Source organism: Gastrolobium bilobum, unplaced genomic scaffold, assembly GCF_033153095.1.
Source record: "Gastrolobium bilobum isolate Gb01-03AN ecotype WA unplaced genomic scaffold, APGP_CSIRO_Gbil_v1 utg10532, whole genome shotgun sequence".
Classification (NCBI taxonomy): Eukaryota; Viridiplantae; Streptophyta; class Magnoliopsida; order Fabales; family Fabaceae; genus Gastrolobium; species Gastrolobium bilobum.
This window is the reverse complement of record NW_026897440.1, coordinates 303207-318719: the sequence shown is the minus strand read 5'-3', so window position 1 is coordinate 318719 and position 15513 is coordinate 303207. Positions and strand designations below refer to the sequence as shown.

At 37.0% G+C, this 15513-nt stretch overlaps 1 protein-coding gene across 4 annotated transcripts; it reads right to left on the bottom strand.

The window, feature by feature from the left end:
• Window positions 1-5413: 5413 nt before the first annotated feature.
• Window positions 5414-10051, bottom strand: LOC133306954 (jasmonoyl--L-amino acid synthetase JAR4-like). 4 transcript variants are annotated; one of them, XM_061507361.1, is made up of 5 exons: window positions 9814-10051; window positions 8274-8591; window positions 8059-8160; window positions 7099-7898; window positions 5414-6011 (listed from the first exon to the last, which is right to left on the bottom strand). In XM_061507361.1, the coding sequence occupies exons 2-5, from the start codon at window positions 8564-8566 to the stop codon at window positions 5467-5469; spliced, it is 1740 nt and encodes a 579-aa protein (XP_061363345.1). In that variant the 5' UTR covers window positions 8567-8591; window positions 9814-10051; the 3' UTR covers window positions 5414-5466. The 4 variants fall into 4 exon arrangements, with proteins under 4 accessions (XP_061363345.1, XP_061363346.1, XP_061363347.1 ...); XM_061507362.1 differs by having other exon boundaries at window positions 8274-8585; XM_061507363.1 differs by having other exon boundaries at window positions 8274-8585; window positions 9829-10051.
• Window positions 10052-15513: the final 5462 nt, after the last annotated feature.

Genomic DNA, 15513 nt, shown 5'->3' with positions numbered 1-15513 from the left:
ATTTTACAAAAAAAAAAAATAAGTCAGTATGATTTTAATCGATTAAGTAGAGAGATTTAGTCGATTAAATCTCCCAACAACCGTTTAATCGATTAAAAATGCAAGGTAGTCGATTAAAGAGGGGCAGATTGGTAGATAGTTTCGAATCAGGGGCAAAATGGTTATTAATTAATTAATAAGGAGCAAAAGGGTGAAAAAGCCATCTTCAGAATACATAATTTGTTATTTCATTTTAAACTACCGTCGTATCTACTGCTTAATACGATGATAATACTAAAGATGTTCTCGCTTTCGAGCATATAAACTCGATATATATATGTGTGTTGGGGGAGAAGATATTCTGTGGGTCTGGATTATGGTGATCCTTTCCCAAAATAGAAAAAAAGGGATGGAGGAAAATAAAATAAAAAAGAGGGGTAGAAATGGAAGAAAATTTTCTATTTATGGAAAAAGGACCACTGAATAAATGATGAGTCTGGAGCATATTAAATTTTTTCATGTCAGGGGTATTCAGATTTTATGTTTCCAAATCTACTATCAATGTGAATACTCCCAACACACACACATATATATATGTATGTGTGTACGTATGTGTGTGTTGGAGATATTCACATTGATAATAGATTCAGAAACATAAAATTTGAATATTTCAAGCCTTTGGGAGAGGTTTAAAGTCTTAATCCTGGACCCGTTCCGAATCGGATTAGTTGCGAAGCAATGAACCGATTGGAATATCTTAAAAAAAAAAAAACATAAAATTTGAATATCTATAAATATATCTCAGAATTATGAGAGAAAGAGTGCAAAACATAAAAAATTAGGGTAAAGGAAATCCTGTCTCTCAATTATAGTATAGAGTATGTTATCATATTATTGAATAATTTCAAAGACAGGATCAAAGTCACATGATGATACGCATAGCTTTTAAGCAATACATTAAGAATGAAGGTTAACCAACACACATTTCTCATGAGCTTGTTTATTCATTGTTGACTGGATAATTTATTTCCTCCACAAACCAATCCATTATAAAACCTAGAAAACCGACCTTTTTTTCCCTTGTTCTTCTTTTTCATCCTCTGTCGGGTCAACTTCATGTTCCCCGTGCTCTGGAACAAAAATTCAACAAAGCTGGTTACCATGGAAGAACCTTTGATAGCACTTTCGAGTGAACATAGTTCCTCTGGATCATGGAATTGGGTGATGATAGGCTTTGGTCCACCAAGATATGGCCATTCCATCATATGTCTCTCAATTGTGTAAGCAAGTGAGACCAATTCATGGGAATCATATAACGGGCTTCCACAATCCCATGTGAGAAAAGCTGATCCTGCTTCTTTCCCACTCCCAAATTCCATAGAAGATGTTCCCATCAGTGCTTGATTTTCAGTTGGTGTCAAACACTGGTCTGAGGAGGCTTTGCCTCACAGATTAACCTCCATGCCCTCAAAGTCTTCCACTTTTATATTATGGTATCAAAGCTCCTCTTGGCAACAAATTAAAATGCCATGCATATTTTGGAAATTCAAATATATGAAATTCCCATCATAGTATGTGTATGATGAGGAGGTTAGAATTAATTGTGAATTAGTTATGATTATCTTTTTTGGTGTCAGAAATATGTATGTTTTTTTTTTTTTTTGAATAAAGAAATATGTATCTTTTCAGCAGAGAGAAAGTGTGTCTTTTTACTCTGAATATGCTTATATTTTATTATAAAATAGTATATTATGATTATTATTTTTCTCTATTCTATTTAATTCTATCCACACCTATTACCAGAAAGAAAAAGAAAAAGAAAGTTAAAAATTATAAACTAACTGTATGTATATAAATAAATAAAATAATTATAAAAAAATGTAAGCACAATATTTTATTTTGAGTAAACACCCTTTTTGGTCCCTGACAATATCTACGAAATTTTTTTTAATCCCTGACAATAAAAAAAGACCAAATTGGTCCCTAACAGTATGTAAAAAAGGTCACGTTAGTGACGGAAGAGTTGACTTAAGGACTGACGTGGCCCTTTTTTTATAATTTTAGGGACTAATTTGGTCTTTTTTTATTGTCAGAAACTAAAAATGATTTCGTAGATATTGTCAGGACCAAAAAGAATGTTTACCCTTTTTATTTTTCATATTTTTTAGCGAAGAGGTGTGTCCTTTGAAATCTCATTAATACTCTATGAATGAAGATGTCCAAAAAATTATCTTCTCTCCTCTCTTTTGTTTGGCATTTAAGTTTGATATATTTTACAACGCGGTTATTTCCTTACATGTAAACTTAGACATCTGTACATGCATTCATTGAATTTAATTGTGCACTTTTTGTTGAGATAAACTTATAAACACGTGTTTATTCCATCATTATTCTGCTATCATTTTTCCAATTGATGATCCTTAGACATCATCTGACAGGATTTCTGTACAAAGAATCGGGTCAGGTTTAGTCCAATAAAATGAAAAATTCACTGATTTAAAATTTGGATACAATAAGCAAAATAATCTCAAATTTGGATATTTTTTCAACCCAAAATGCAGTTAGCACTAGTTTAAGAAGGATTCTTGATTAGTAATCTCAAATTTCATTTTATTTGAGAAAAGCATCTGCATATTAAATAGATATTTTTTCATTATTATTATTGATTTTTATTTTTTTGTGTATGAAAAAATCCTCGTAATTTTTTTGGGAAAGGATATATTTATCATCAAAACAATTTACCACTCTTACAATCAATTTAACTACTGTTGATTTCTGTCAATCTAACGGTTATAATTTATTGAGAATTATTGAGTCGCACTTATTAATTAATTATTAATTTTCAATAAATCCAAGAAATTATAATTATTAGATTGATGAAAATCAACAGTAATTAAATTAATTTAAAGGTGATAAATATATTTAGTGATAAGTATATCTGACTCAATTACTTTTACCTAAATTCTCTCAAACATATTCAGGTTTTTTATTGGGCTTTTTTTATTTATTTCCCAACCACAAATCTTAGGCCATCGGATTAATTATTAGAAAAAAGGCAAATAAAACAAATATATCGTGCTTTAATAACAGGAAAAGGTGAAATAAAACAAATAAGCTATGTACGATGGCATGATGTGAATATCCAATGATGTGTGATTATAATATTATTAGTACAATAGAAGTTCAAGGAATATCAGGATTCAGGAGAACACTAACGAGATTATTAGTAATGTTTATGAGGTAACATTTCCGTATCCTATATGATACTTTTAGGTGATGTGACCTAAAATATGATTAACTTAGTTACATAATAGTTACAAAATCAAATTATTACGTACAATAATACTTCCCCAATATTCATTAATTTCATTATAGGATTATAAAGAAGTTGCTTTTGTTGATAATGACTCCACCATTTGAGTTGACTGACAGAGAAACAATGATTAAATTGTTTTACCTAAAATATTATCAAAATGTCACGCTCCACATTTTTTTTACCAAAGTGCCACGTCATTAATATTGTTACACCACGTGGTGAGTTAGGATTTGGTTGGCCATGTAATTAGCTGCGCAGCGCAGCTAGATTACGTGGCAAACATTCCCTGCCACCGTCTGCCATGTGGCATAAAGACGTCTTATGTAGCCAAAATTGCTAGACTGCGTAGCTGTTAGGGGTGTCAATATGGGTTGACATGACACGAATTCGACACGACACGAATACATCAACACGAACACGACACGAATTTTCATTCGTGTCAAAATCTTCAACACTGACACGACACGAATTTTTCCGGGTTGACACGACACGAATAACACGCAAAATAGGGGACAAAACGGTAATTGACAAAAAAAATTAAAAAAATAGATCGAAAATAAATAAAAAATAAAAAAATAAAAAAAAATAAAAAAATAAAAAATAAAAATAATACGGGTCGACACGAACACGAATTCATAAACACGAACACGACACTAATTTTTTGCGTGTCATTTTTTCCAACACGAACACGACACGAATTTTTTTACGGATCAACCCGAACACGAATTTTCGTGTCGTGTCGCGGGTCGACCTGCGTGTCAAAACCCATATTGACACCCCTAGTAGCTGTTAACGTGGCGGTTGTTAAAACACTCAACGCATGTCTGACATGTGTTACATTGTGATAAACCCGCTGGGCTGAACAGCTGGTTACGTGCATGTGTGATACGTGTCATTTAATTGAAATTAAATAACATTAATTTAACACTCCTAAATTTAATTACTTAACATTTACAAATAATTTAACTTAACATATTGCTAATTAAAATAAAATAATTAACAATCCAAAAAATAAGTAATTAATAGTTATAACATAAATAATTAATCGTTATGATTAATTTAAATTAATATAGATTAAATTAAACTATTTCAATTAACAAACATAAAATATATTACATTAATTAACAACCTTGATTAAACATATTACATTAATTAACAAACATAACATAAAATATATAACATAAACAACTAATATAGATTAAATTAGTTATTTTAGTTAACACCCCTAAAAATAACTAATTAATTATTCTAAAATAATTAAAATTAATATACACTGAATTAAACTAAAATATTAATAACTAATTGATCATAACGATTAATTATTTATGTTATTACTGTTAATTACTTATTTTTTGGATTGTTAATTATTTTATTTTAATTAGCAATATGTTAAGTTAAATTATTTATAAATGTTAAGTAATTAAATTTAGGAGTGTTAATTAAATTAATGTTAAGTAATTATTTTTGGCCACGTAACCAGTCCAGCTGATTTACCACAATGTGACACGTGTCACACATGCGTTGAGTGTTTCAACAGCCGTCACGTAAATAACTACGCAGTCCAGCAGTTTTGGCCATATAAGACGCCATGTAGCCCAGTGCTTTAGGCCACGTGGCAGACGGTGCCACGTAATCTCGCTGCGCTGCGCAACTAGTTATGTGGCCAACCAGGTGCTGTCGCAACGAGACTGATAACATGGTACTATGATAAAAAAATTCTGAAACATGACGTTCTGATAATATTTTAGGTGAAGAGTGACAATTTGATCGTACTGATAGAAGCCCAGAACCACTACCAGACTTGACCACCACTATCCTCTTTCCTTGTTTCATCAACTTAACTGCTTCGTAGCTCAAGACGCTTTAAGCTTTTTTTGCCCTTCCAGTCATAGCAATTTAGTCTCACTCATGTGAAAACTACACTTATGATGGAGAATCGCCTTGTGTTTTACCATGGGGCCACTTGATTGGTGCATCATTAGTCTTAAATGAGATGATGAGGTCGGCAGAAAGAGGAAACTGTTGTGTGATAAAATAACAGTGCAAACCCAAAGATAACTGAGCAGGGGCTTAAAAGTTGAAAAAAAGCTAGAAAGTTGCACAATGTGGTAAAACTAAGGCACTTTTATATATTGCTATTCCCAAATTATTCTTTGGGTATACATAAAATTTTATGCATTGAAAGCAGTACTGAAATAGTTTTTCACAACATTTTCATTCAAGATTTGCAACACCATGCTGTTTGTAGGACCTACACATCTTGGTGTCTTATACTGACTAACAGCGGTTCCTAATCCTAAGAAATGATCAAGAATCTTCTGAAATGTTCCCTTCCTAACAACTCGGAGTTCGAGGGGCCCAATGCAGTTGACTTTACGAGAACTGGTGTAACCTGCATCAACGAAAGACTTGTCCAAACAGTTGCAGCATTCACCGAGTAGTTCTTGACTTGCTTCCCCACTGATTTCCCAGAAGATGACATAATGCCCCGGTTCTTTGGATAAATCAACATGGCTAGAGAAGTCAACAACTTCCAATTTCTCCTCTGCTAACAATATGGCTGCTGCTTCCACGGCTAACTGTAAATCCTTCTCTGTGTTCTTGTCAATGTTGATGTTAAGCAGAAGACTGCTCCTGCGAACAAACTTGAGTTCTGGAGTTGAGTTATGGAATCCCATAACCTTGACCACATCCCCTAGCCTATACCGGTACAAACCTGCAATTTAGCCAAGAAGTTAATAAGATTAATATCCAGCACTGTCCTATAAAAAAGAAACTTTCGAAATGGATTATGTTGTAACTTTATCAATGCTAATCTGCAAAATTGTGCACATTCAATTCGGATAATACTTCCAGGTTCATCTAGTAGACTCAGGTTAAAATCTTTTATCATTTTGATATTCAGAAAATTTATGACATAACAAGAAAAAAGTTTCACGAAATCAGGAATGTGTCATATGCGTATAAAAAATGCGATGAATCATGAAATGGAAATTAAAAAAGACAAAGCAGATAAGGTCAAGGGAAAATCTAATATAAGCACTTGTAAATCCAACATTAGTTGTCAATAACTAAAGGATAGGTCTAACTTGCAACTTGCAAGACTATGCTTTTGCTACATATTATTTATAATAATCTGATCAGGTGTGATGAACCTTTACAAATCAGCAGGAAGAAATTTCTCTAAGTTGGTCCCATGAAGGTCAAATCACCACCCACTTCATTTCTTTCCTCTCTGTCCCACAATAGTAAAAAAAAAAAAAGTACTTGCCTGTCATTGTTTGATTTCAAGAAGCTCTTTAGCTAAACTTTTTCTGAAGGTTAAATCCCCCGTGCCAATAAACTTCATAATTTAGCCTCTAATTTACCACATAATATATAATTATATTAAAAAAAAAAGGAGAAAAATACGGAGTTTTTTTTGTTACTTTCATTTCATAGTAAACAGTTCAAAATCCTTCCAAACTCATTCAGTAAGAATTAACCCCAGTAATCTTTCCTCTAAAAAGTATTTTACCAAATTTGCACTAACCACTCTTTAAGAGTGCCTCACGGGGACCCCGAGGAAAGAGGAAGGAAAGATTAAATGGGGCCCCATAAGACCGAGCTATAAGCACGTGCAAATATCATAGTTATGTTAATTGCATATACACAATTTTACATGCCTCACATATATTGATGTTAATGTGTTCCTTTAAACCTTATGCCAGCATTAGTAGCTGTGATCCTTAGTCTCGATTCATTAATGCGAAGGGAAAAAAAATATATATATATATATATAAAACGAGACAAAAATTTAGTACCTGCTGGATTGGTCATAACAATTTCATACTCTTCACCAACCTTCACTTCAGTGAGACCAACTGGCTGAGGATCAACAGAGAGGAAAGTAGGGTTCTCAAGCTCTTTAAGAGGAAGAAATTCAAAGTAACCGATCTGAGGAAGAACAGCATAAGTGGCCAATTCAGGGGGAATTTTTGGGTTGACATTTGCTGCTATCCATCCTTCAGAAGATCCATAATCAGCAGTTAACAAAGGTAGCTCCCCTGCATAGTGCCTCAGTTTTTTCAAATAAGGCTCCATTGACCCAGTCATTATGCCATAAACATACTTAGCATTTGGAAAAATCTCTGGTATCAACCCATACCAGTTACTCAATCCCATGCATTTTCTGTAGATAAGGTTGGCCAATTCTGGGTTTGGTTGGAGCAGTTTGGACATGGCCATTCGAATGGATGGAACAGTGACTCTGCTAGTAAGAACCCCTTCTCTGATATCATTACAGAGATCTTCCCACACTTGTTCAAAGGTTCTAAAAGCATGGACAATGCTATGCGCAAAAGTAGAAGACACCAACTGAACTTCCTCACGGAAAATCAGCCCACACAGTAGATGGCAGTATAATGATTGGTAAAAATCAGGACCAAAAATCACTTCATCTGGGCTGCAGCATTGAGATTGGAGTGCGTTCATTCCACATTTGTAACGTGCGTTACAGAACAAATTGCTTGTAGCAGTTCTAGCTGCGAGACCCCCTTTTGTTTTGAACTGTTTGCTGCCGTATATAAAGCTTAAAGTCTTCCCATTTTTTATAGGAAACTCTCTGCAGAATGGAATTGTGTCAGAGTCTCAAAGTCCAACTAGCAGAAAAGCATTATGCAAAGATGACATAATAAATGAAAATTAAGATTCAACCAAAAAATTTACAACCAAAAAAAAAGGAGGGGGGGGGGGGGGGTGGGTTAATAAATGAAGTGAAATACCTGTTCCTAAATGCAAAAGAGGTCTGATATATCTGCATTGTGGTTTCAAACAATTCATCATTCCATGGTACATACTTTGGCTTCCCCTGGGTTGTGCCAGAACTGCAAGAATATCACTCTGTGATTCAGAAACTTCTCAAGTGCAATTGATCCAATTCGACGACTAAGATGAAAAAACAAAAGAAACAAATTATATATATATAAAAAAAAAACACCTTAAAGACATAGTTATGATGGATTTTCCAGTGAGAATAGGAGAAGAATCGCCATCAATAATTCTGTAGATATAAGGCTCCAAGTCTTTGTGGGTAACAAGTGGGACACAGGCCTTGAAACTCTCAGGGTCAGTTCTTCCATTAAGACCCAAATTCAGCAAATACTCTGATGACGCGTTATCCTCCAAAATCCTTTTCAGCGTTTCCCTCTGAACCCTTTCCGCATCCTTTGTCAGTGACTCGAATTCTTCAATCACCTTGTCCATGTTAAACTCTTCCACCTTCTCTAACATCCTCACAGCCCTTCTTCAACTGCAGCTATTCAGATAAAATAAATAAATAAAGAAGAGTAGTACTCATTTATATGGAGAATAGGACAAACAAAGGGTGATAGTGAGTTCTTATATTTGGCAATCTTAATAAAAGGTCTTCCAAATTTTGATAGAAAGATGGGAGAATATTCAATGACTCAATTCAGGCACAGAGGTACCGCAGAAAAAGACAAACAATATTATTTATAATTTCATTTTGCTTTTTTTTTTTTTGAATCGGAAGACAAAGAAAATAGTCAATATTTTTGTTATTTTTTAAATCTGTCCTCATTCTTTTTCTTGCTAGCGGTCCCAGACGTCATAAAAAAATGCAAAGTAACATTTTGATCTGTGTTAGAATCAGGACAAATGCGCAATCTACGTGTACATTGAACCTTTTTTTTTTAGTACAAGTACATTGAACCTTTAGAAACACAAGACATAGGGAAATTTTCAAAATTGCACTGCGAAGTCGTTATAGAAATTAGAAAGTGAAGGAAAATGACCAAATTAGCAAGTGATGAATCAAAGGGGAAAAAAAAGGAGAGAAATTACAATAAAAGCTTCAAGCCTTGATATTTTCTTTTTTCTTTTTCTTCCCTTACTATGGCCCCTTAAATGGAAGTCAACTCAACTTCAATAGAACAGAATCTCGTAGTCTCCGACTTGAAAATTCTTTCAAAACCCAAATCAAATTCATACACGAAAAAAAGACTCATCGAAGAAAATTTGAGGACAAAGGTTTGAAAAAAAAAAACAGAGGATTCAAGACGAAGTTTAATTTAAGTTACTAGCGAAATTGTAAAAACACCGAATGCGAAAAAGCAAAAGTCGAAGGAACCAAAAAGTAGTCACGAGGGAAAAAAAGAACGAGACCGGAAAAGTAGTCCCAATAAATGAGAGTTTTTAAAATAGCTTTTTGTCAAAATAACCAACCGAATTGGTTTAGAGAGAGAAAACTGGAACAAGATGACAACTGGGAACCCAGAAATAAAGCTGAAAAATCATCAATTGTTTGGAAAATAATATTTAAAGGAAATTAAAAAAAAAAAAAAAAAAAGTTCAACAAAAGCATACTCTGTTTAATTCCCATGGAAGAAAAATCATTAGAATTCGTCTGGGTTGGCTTGGACTACAACAACCATGACTCACGAACAAACCCAGAAGCAAACAAATTAAAAAAAAAAAAAAAATGTTTTTTTTTTGTTGGTGAAACCGAAATTGAATACCTGGATGAATCTTACTGTTTTCGAGGAGTCAAATAGAATAGAGAGAGTGAAGAAAGTAAGGATGAAAGCTCCGAAGATGAGGGGATTCGATCTGAAGGAAGGTTCTGTTCTGTTGGATTAGCCGATTTTAATGCAAGTTGGACCAGTGGAGAGATAACTAACTAGGTTTGTGTTGTGTAATAAAGATAAGAATGAAAATGTTTCCGTGACTTGTCACTTTGTTGCAGTACGGTGAAGTGAAGAGTGAAGAAAGAAAGATGGGTTGAAGATTCTCCTCGGGATGCAATATATATATATAGGCGTTAAGTCCAAAAATATTTGTGTATTGTTGGATTAACAGTTTTGCCATTGAATGTGTTACAGTGATAATTGAAGTGGTCGGAATGCCGATAATAGCCCTTCTGTTTTGTGATAATTACGAGGATAAAAGGAGTTGTTAGGTTTCTTCGTCGGCACTGAGCATCACCGCCACAAGTATCCGTTGACCGTTTTATTTGTGTTCGTAGTCTTTGTCCGTGATGGGTTTCCTTTTCTTTCAATCATTCATTAATGCCTTCTCCGTCCATCACAACATGTCATTACAATTTTACAATTTCTCCTTTTATATTTTCTTGGAGATCTCAATGTTTCGTTTTCGTGGCTTACTTTTTTTTGAGAATTTTACTTACAGATTTTTTTCTTAGTTTTAACGCTAGATTGCTTAATTGTACCCACTACACTACCCACTTATATGATTGATGATAGGGAAATAATTATCTCATGTTGCATGAGATAATTATCTCATGCAACAGAGACAAGATAATAGGGTCCACTATTTTTATTTTTATTTTCTTTTTTCGAAAAAGTAGTGGACCCCACTATCTTGTCTCTGTTGCAACATGAGATTAATAGATCCCTTGATGATATCTCTAGGGTGAGCATTTGCTTCTTTTACCTAGTTGTATATAATTTGTTTTTTATTTAGCGCCGACTTAATTCAGTTCAGTAAAAGCGCGATACACCGCAAAACAATTAAAATACAAATACCTCGCCACTTTGTGGCCATGTTAGAAAATCCTTCGATGACTCACCTCTTGTACCGGTAGCTTAATCTAAGGAACTATGGTTTTTTTACTAAAAAAAAAAAAAAAAAAGTTCTATGGTTCGGAGTCTATTGAGTTACTTCATTTGTATATGCAAATCAAATATGATAAATTGATAATAATGTAGTCCGGTTATTATATAGGTTCCTGATTATGATATTAATTAGTATCTTTTTAGGGTTTTATTATTATCATGTTACATAACTCAAGAAAATTTTCCTACACATACAATTAAGAGGTGGCGTCCACATGTTTTTTTTTCTCTTTCATCATTCCACCTTCTCTCTTTTCTTTATTGTGAGGGTAGGAAAATGTTCTTATATCATGTAACATTATAGTAATAAAACTCATCTTTTTATATTAGTAACACTTTTTATTTCATAAATTATGACTTTAAATATTGAGAAAAATATGTATTATTTAAAGGATAATTCTTTTAAGAGAGAGATAAAATAGATTATGGAAGAGAGAAAAAAAATCACTTTCTTTTCAGTAATTTATCTCTTTTTTATTTTTTATAATAATACAACTTTATATTCTTTAAAAAAATTTATATTTTTCTCTTAGATACTTTGTGCTCGGCTAGAGAATGAAACTAAAAATCAGATTACAGCAATAGAGTTATTTTTTTCTAATTTTAGCAAGTGATAGATTGGGTTTTTAATACTAAAAATGTTTTCCTTTTTAAGGGTATCAATATACAGTATAAATTACTAATCATTTATTACTCTGACAATTATGTTTAATAAATTTTTGGTCGGGGAATCACCTAGGTTGCTCTGACTCTGTCTTTGTTTATTTTTTTTCTCTTTCTTTGGCATTTCTGTCTTTTTAAGGGACACACTGACGGATTGGTGATTACTGGAGTACTAGTCAATTGCCGAGTAAATAGAATTTTTATTGACCACGGAAGTTCAGCTGACATAATTCTTTGGGACGCTTTCCAAAGGATGAACTTGGACGAGAAGGACTTGAAACCGTGCGTCACCGAGCTGGTCGGGTTCAACGGAGCGGCGTCCCCTCCAAAAGGCTACATCGACCTAAAGTTGACCTTGGGCACGAAGGATTCGTTCCGATCTGGAAGGGTTCGTTTTGTTGTGGTGGACACCTCGTCTTCCTACAACGTAATTATTGGTCGGCCCACAATCCATGAATAGGATATGCTGATCTCCACCAAACCTCAAGCATTGAAAATGTCCGGGACGAACAACGAGATCGTCACCATAAGAGGTGATCAAGAAGAATCAAGAAAGTGCTACTACGAGACTCTACGAGTCCATCATGGAGGTCCATCATCTCCAACTCGGCTTAAAGAAGGAGGAACCAAGGACCAATCACCGAAGACATGCGGAAGAGAGGTCAACTTGATTGAACTCGACGTAAGAGAGGAGCTCTTGGCACCTCGTCCAGAACCCCAAGGAGAGTTAGAGGATGCCGATATTGCGGAAGACGGCAAAGGACGCACCAAGGTGGGAAAATACCTAAGGACCGAATTCAAAGAGGAGCTGGTTTCTTTGTTAAAGGAAAACCGCGACGTATTTGCTTGGAAAGCTTCAGAAATCCCTGGAATTGACCCAACCTTCTGCTGCCACAAGCTCTCCATGTACCCCGGTTCACGACCAGTATCCCAAAAGAAGAGGAAGATAGGGTCAGACCGACGTCATGCATTGAATGAGCACGTCGACGAGCTGCTAGCAGCCAGATTCGCGAGGGAAATAAAGTATACCACTTGGCTGTCTAACGTAGTGATGGTAAAAAAGCCAAGCGGGAAATGGAGGATATGCGTGGACTATACCGACCTTAATAAGGTCTGCCCAAAAGACTCATACCCTATGCCGAGCATTGACCAGCTCGTTGACAATTCGTCAGGATTTCAGCTACTATCGTTTATGGATGCGTACTCGGGGTACAACCAAATTCCGCTACACCCCGACGACCACGAAAAAACCGCCTTCATCACTGAGAAGGGAAATTTTTGTTACAAAGTCATGCCTTTTGGCCTCAAAAATGCAGGGGCGACATATCAGCGGATGATGAACCGCGTTTTTCAAGGACAGATTGGAAGAAACCTAGAGGTATACATCGACGACATGATTGTCAAGTCGTTGCAAATGTCAGCACATATAAACAACCTCAGGGAAACTTTTGAGCAGCTGAGAGCTCACATGATCAGGCTGAATCCGGCGAAATGCGCTTTTGGGGTACCAGCTGGAAAGTTCCTGGGCTTCATGCTTACCAACCGAGGAATAGAAGTGAACCCCGACAAGTGTCGGGTCGTGCTCGAAATGAAGCAGCCCGAAAGAAAAAAAAGAAATTCAACAACTCACTGGACGTCTTGCGACCCTAACCAGATTCTTGCCTAAATCGGCGGAAAAGGCTTTGCCTTTCTTCAAGCTTCTCAAAAAGGAAGCCGAGTTCGGATGGGAGAAGAATGCAAGAACGCATTCGAAAATATTAAGAGTTGCCTGGCCACTCCTCCTGTACTGTCCAAACCAGAGCCTGGAGAAATGCTGATCTTGTACTTATCAGTTGGGGAAGAGGCCGTCAGTGCCGCCCTGGTACGGGAGAATGACAAATCACAGCAGCCGATCTACTTTGTAGGTCGGACCTTGTAAGGGCCTGAGCTTCGTCATCAGAAGCTCGAGAAAGTCGCATTCGCACTGCTTACCACGGCGAGGAGGCTCCGACCTTACTTCCAGAGTCACCGAGTTATTGTGCGAACGAATCAGCCCATCAGGCAAGTCCTCCACAAACCGGACCTCGCTGGCAGAATGATAAACTGGGCAGTCGAACTCTCTGAGTTCGACATTGCATATGAGCCCAGGCAGGCGATAAAGTCCCAAGCGCTGGCCGACTTCATCTTGGAGCTAACCCCATCCAATGAAAAGGGAAAAGGGAACAAAGATTTCTGGACAATACACGTAGATGGATCGTCCAACTCCAAGGGGAGCGGAGCCAGGGTGATCATTGAGATCCCGGAAGGAGTGTCCATTGAGCATTCACTTCACCTGGCCTTCCCGACTTCTAATAACCAAGCTGAGTACGAGGCATTTATTGCCGGAATCGTACAAGCAAAAAAGCAAGGGGCCAGAAAAATAAAAATTATGAGTGATTCGCAGCTGGTCACCTCACAAGTTGAGGGAAAATATCAAGTCAAAGGTCCTCTCATGATGAAATACCTCCACCAGGTCAAGGAACTGCTAGCCGAGTTTGACGAGGTGATAATCCAATACATACCTCGGAACGAGAATAATAGGGCCGACATCTTATCCAAACTTGTCAGCTCAAAGGGCCCAGGAAATCATCGTACCGTGATACAACAGAGCATATTGGAGCCGACATGTGTGATGGTGATTACCAAGACTGAGGATTGGAGAAGGCCCATAGTGGCTTACCTGGAAAAAGGAACCCTGCCAGACGAAACGCAAGAGGCCAGAAAACTCGTGAGGAATTCGGCATGTTTCACCATAATAGAGGGGCAACTCTACAAAAAGGGTTTCTACACACCCATGCTGAAGTGCCTAGGCAAGAGCGAGGTCGAATATGTGCAGGCCGAGATTCATGAGGGCATAAACGGGCATCACATGGGAGGAAAAGCCCTGGCCAGAAAGGCACTAAGGGCAGGATACTATTGGCCAACTATGGAGGCAGACGCGAGGGAGCACGTCAAAAAGTGCGAACAATGTCAGAAGCATGCGCTGATCCTCCATGCACCCCCAGAGGAGCTGCAAACTATCACGGCTCCGTGGCCATTCTTCAAATGGGGGATGGACCTACTGGGACCTTTCACTGCGGCTGAAGGTCAACTCAAGTGGCTGATAGTAGCTGTCGACTACTTCACCAAGTGGATCGAGGCCGAACCCCTCACCACCATTACCTCGGCAAGGATACGAAGATTCTTTCAAAGAAACCTAATCAGCCGATTTGGGCTTCCCGCCGAGATTACAAAAGACAACGAAACACAGTTTGCTGACAAAAGGTTCCGAGAGTTGATGACTGATCTCAAAATCACACACCGGTTTGCGTCAGTTGAGCACCCTCAGACTAACGGACAAGCCGAGTCTGCCAACAAGGTGATCATCAACGGGTTGAAGAAGAGGCTTTTTCAAGCCAAAGGCAATTGGGTTCAGCAACTACACCTCGTCCTCTGGGGTTACAAGACAAGTGCCCAGTCTGCCACGGAAGAAACCCCCTTTAAGCTAACATATGGGTGCGAGGCCATGATCCCGGTGGAAATCGGCGAGCCATCCTGGAGGAGGGACCAGAGGTTACAAGGAACCGAAAGCCAAAACAAGGAAGCACTCCTTGTGGAACTCGACCTACTGGATGAGTGCAGGGAGAACGCCATATACAAAAACATGATGGCCAAGCGTTTGATAACGGCCAGGTTCAATAAAAAGGTCAGATCTCGGTCATTCCAGAGCGGCGACTTGGTACTGCGTAGAGCAGACATCGGCAACAAGAATGCGAAAGATGGAAAGCTCGTCGCAAACTGGGAAAGTCCCTATAAGATCAAAGATAATCTGGGAAATGGAGCCTACACCTTGGAAACTATCTCCAAAAAACCAGTAAAAAGGACTTGGAACGCGGACAAGCTGAAGATCTACTACAGCTAGGT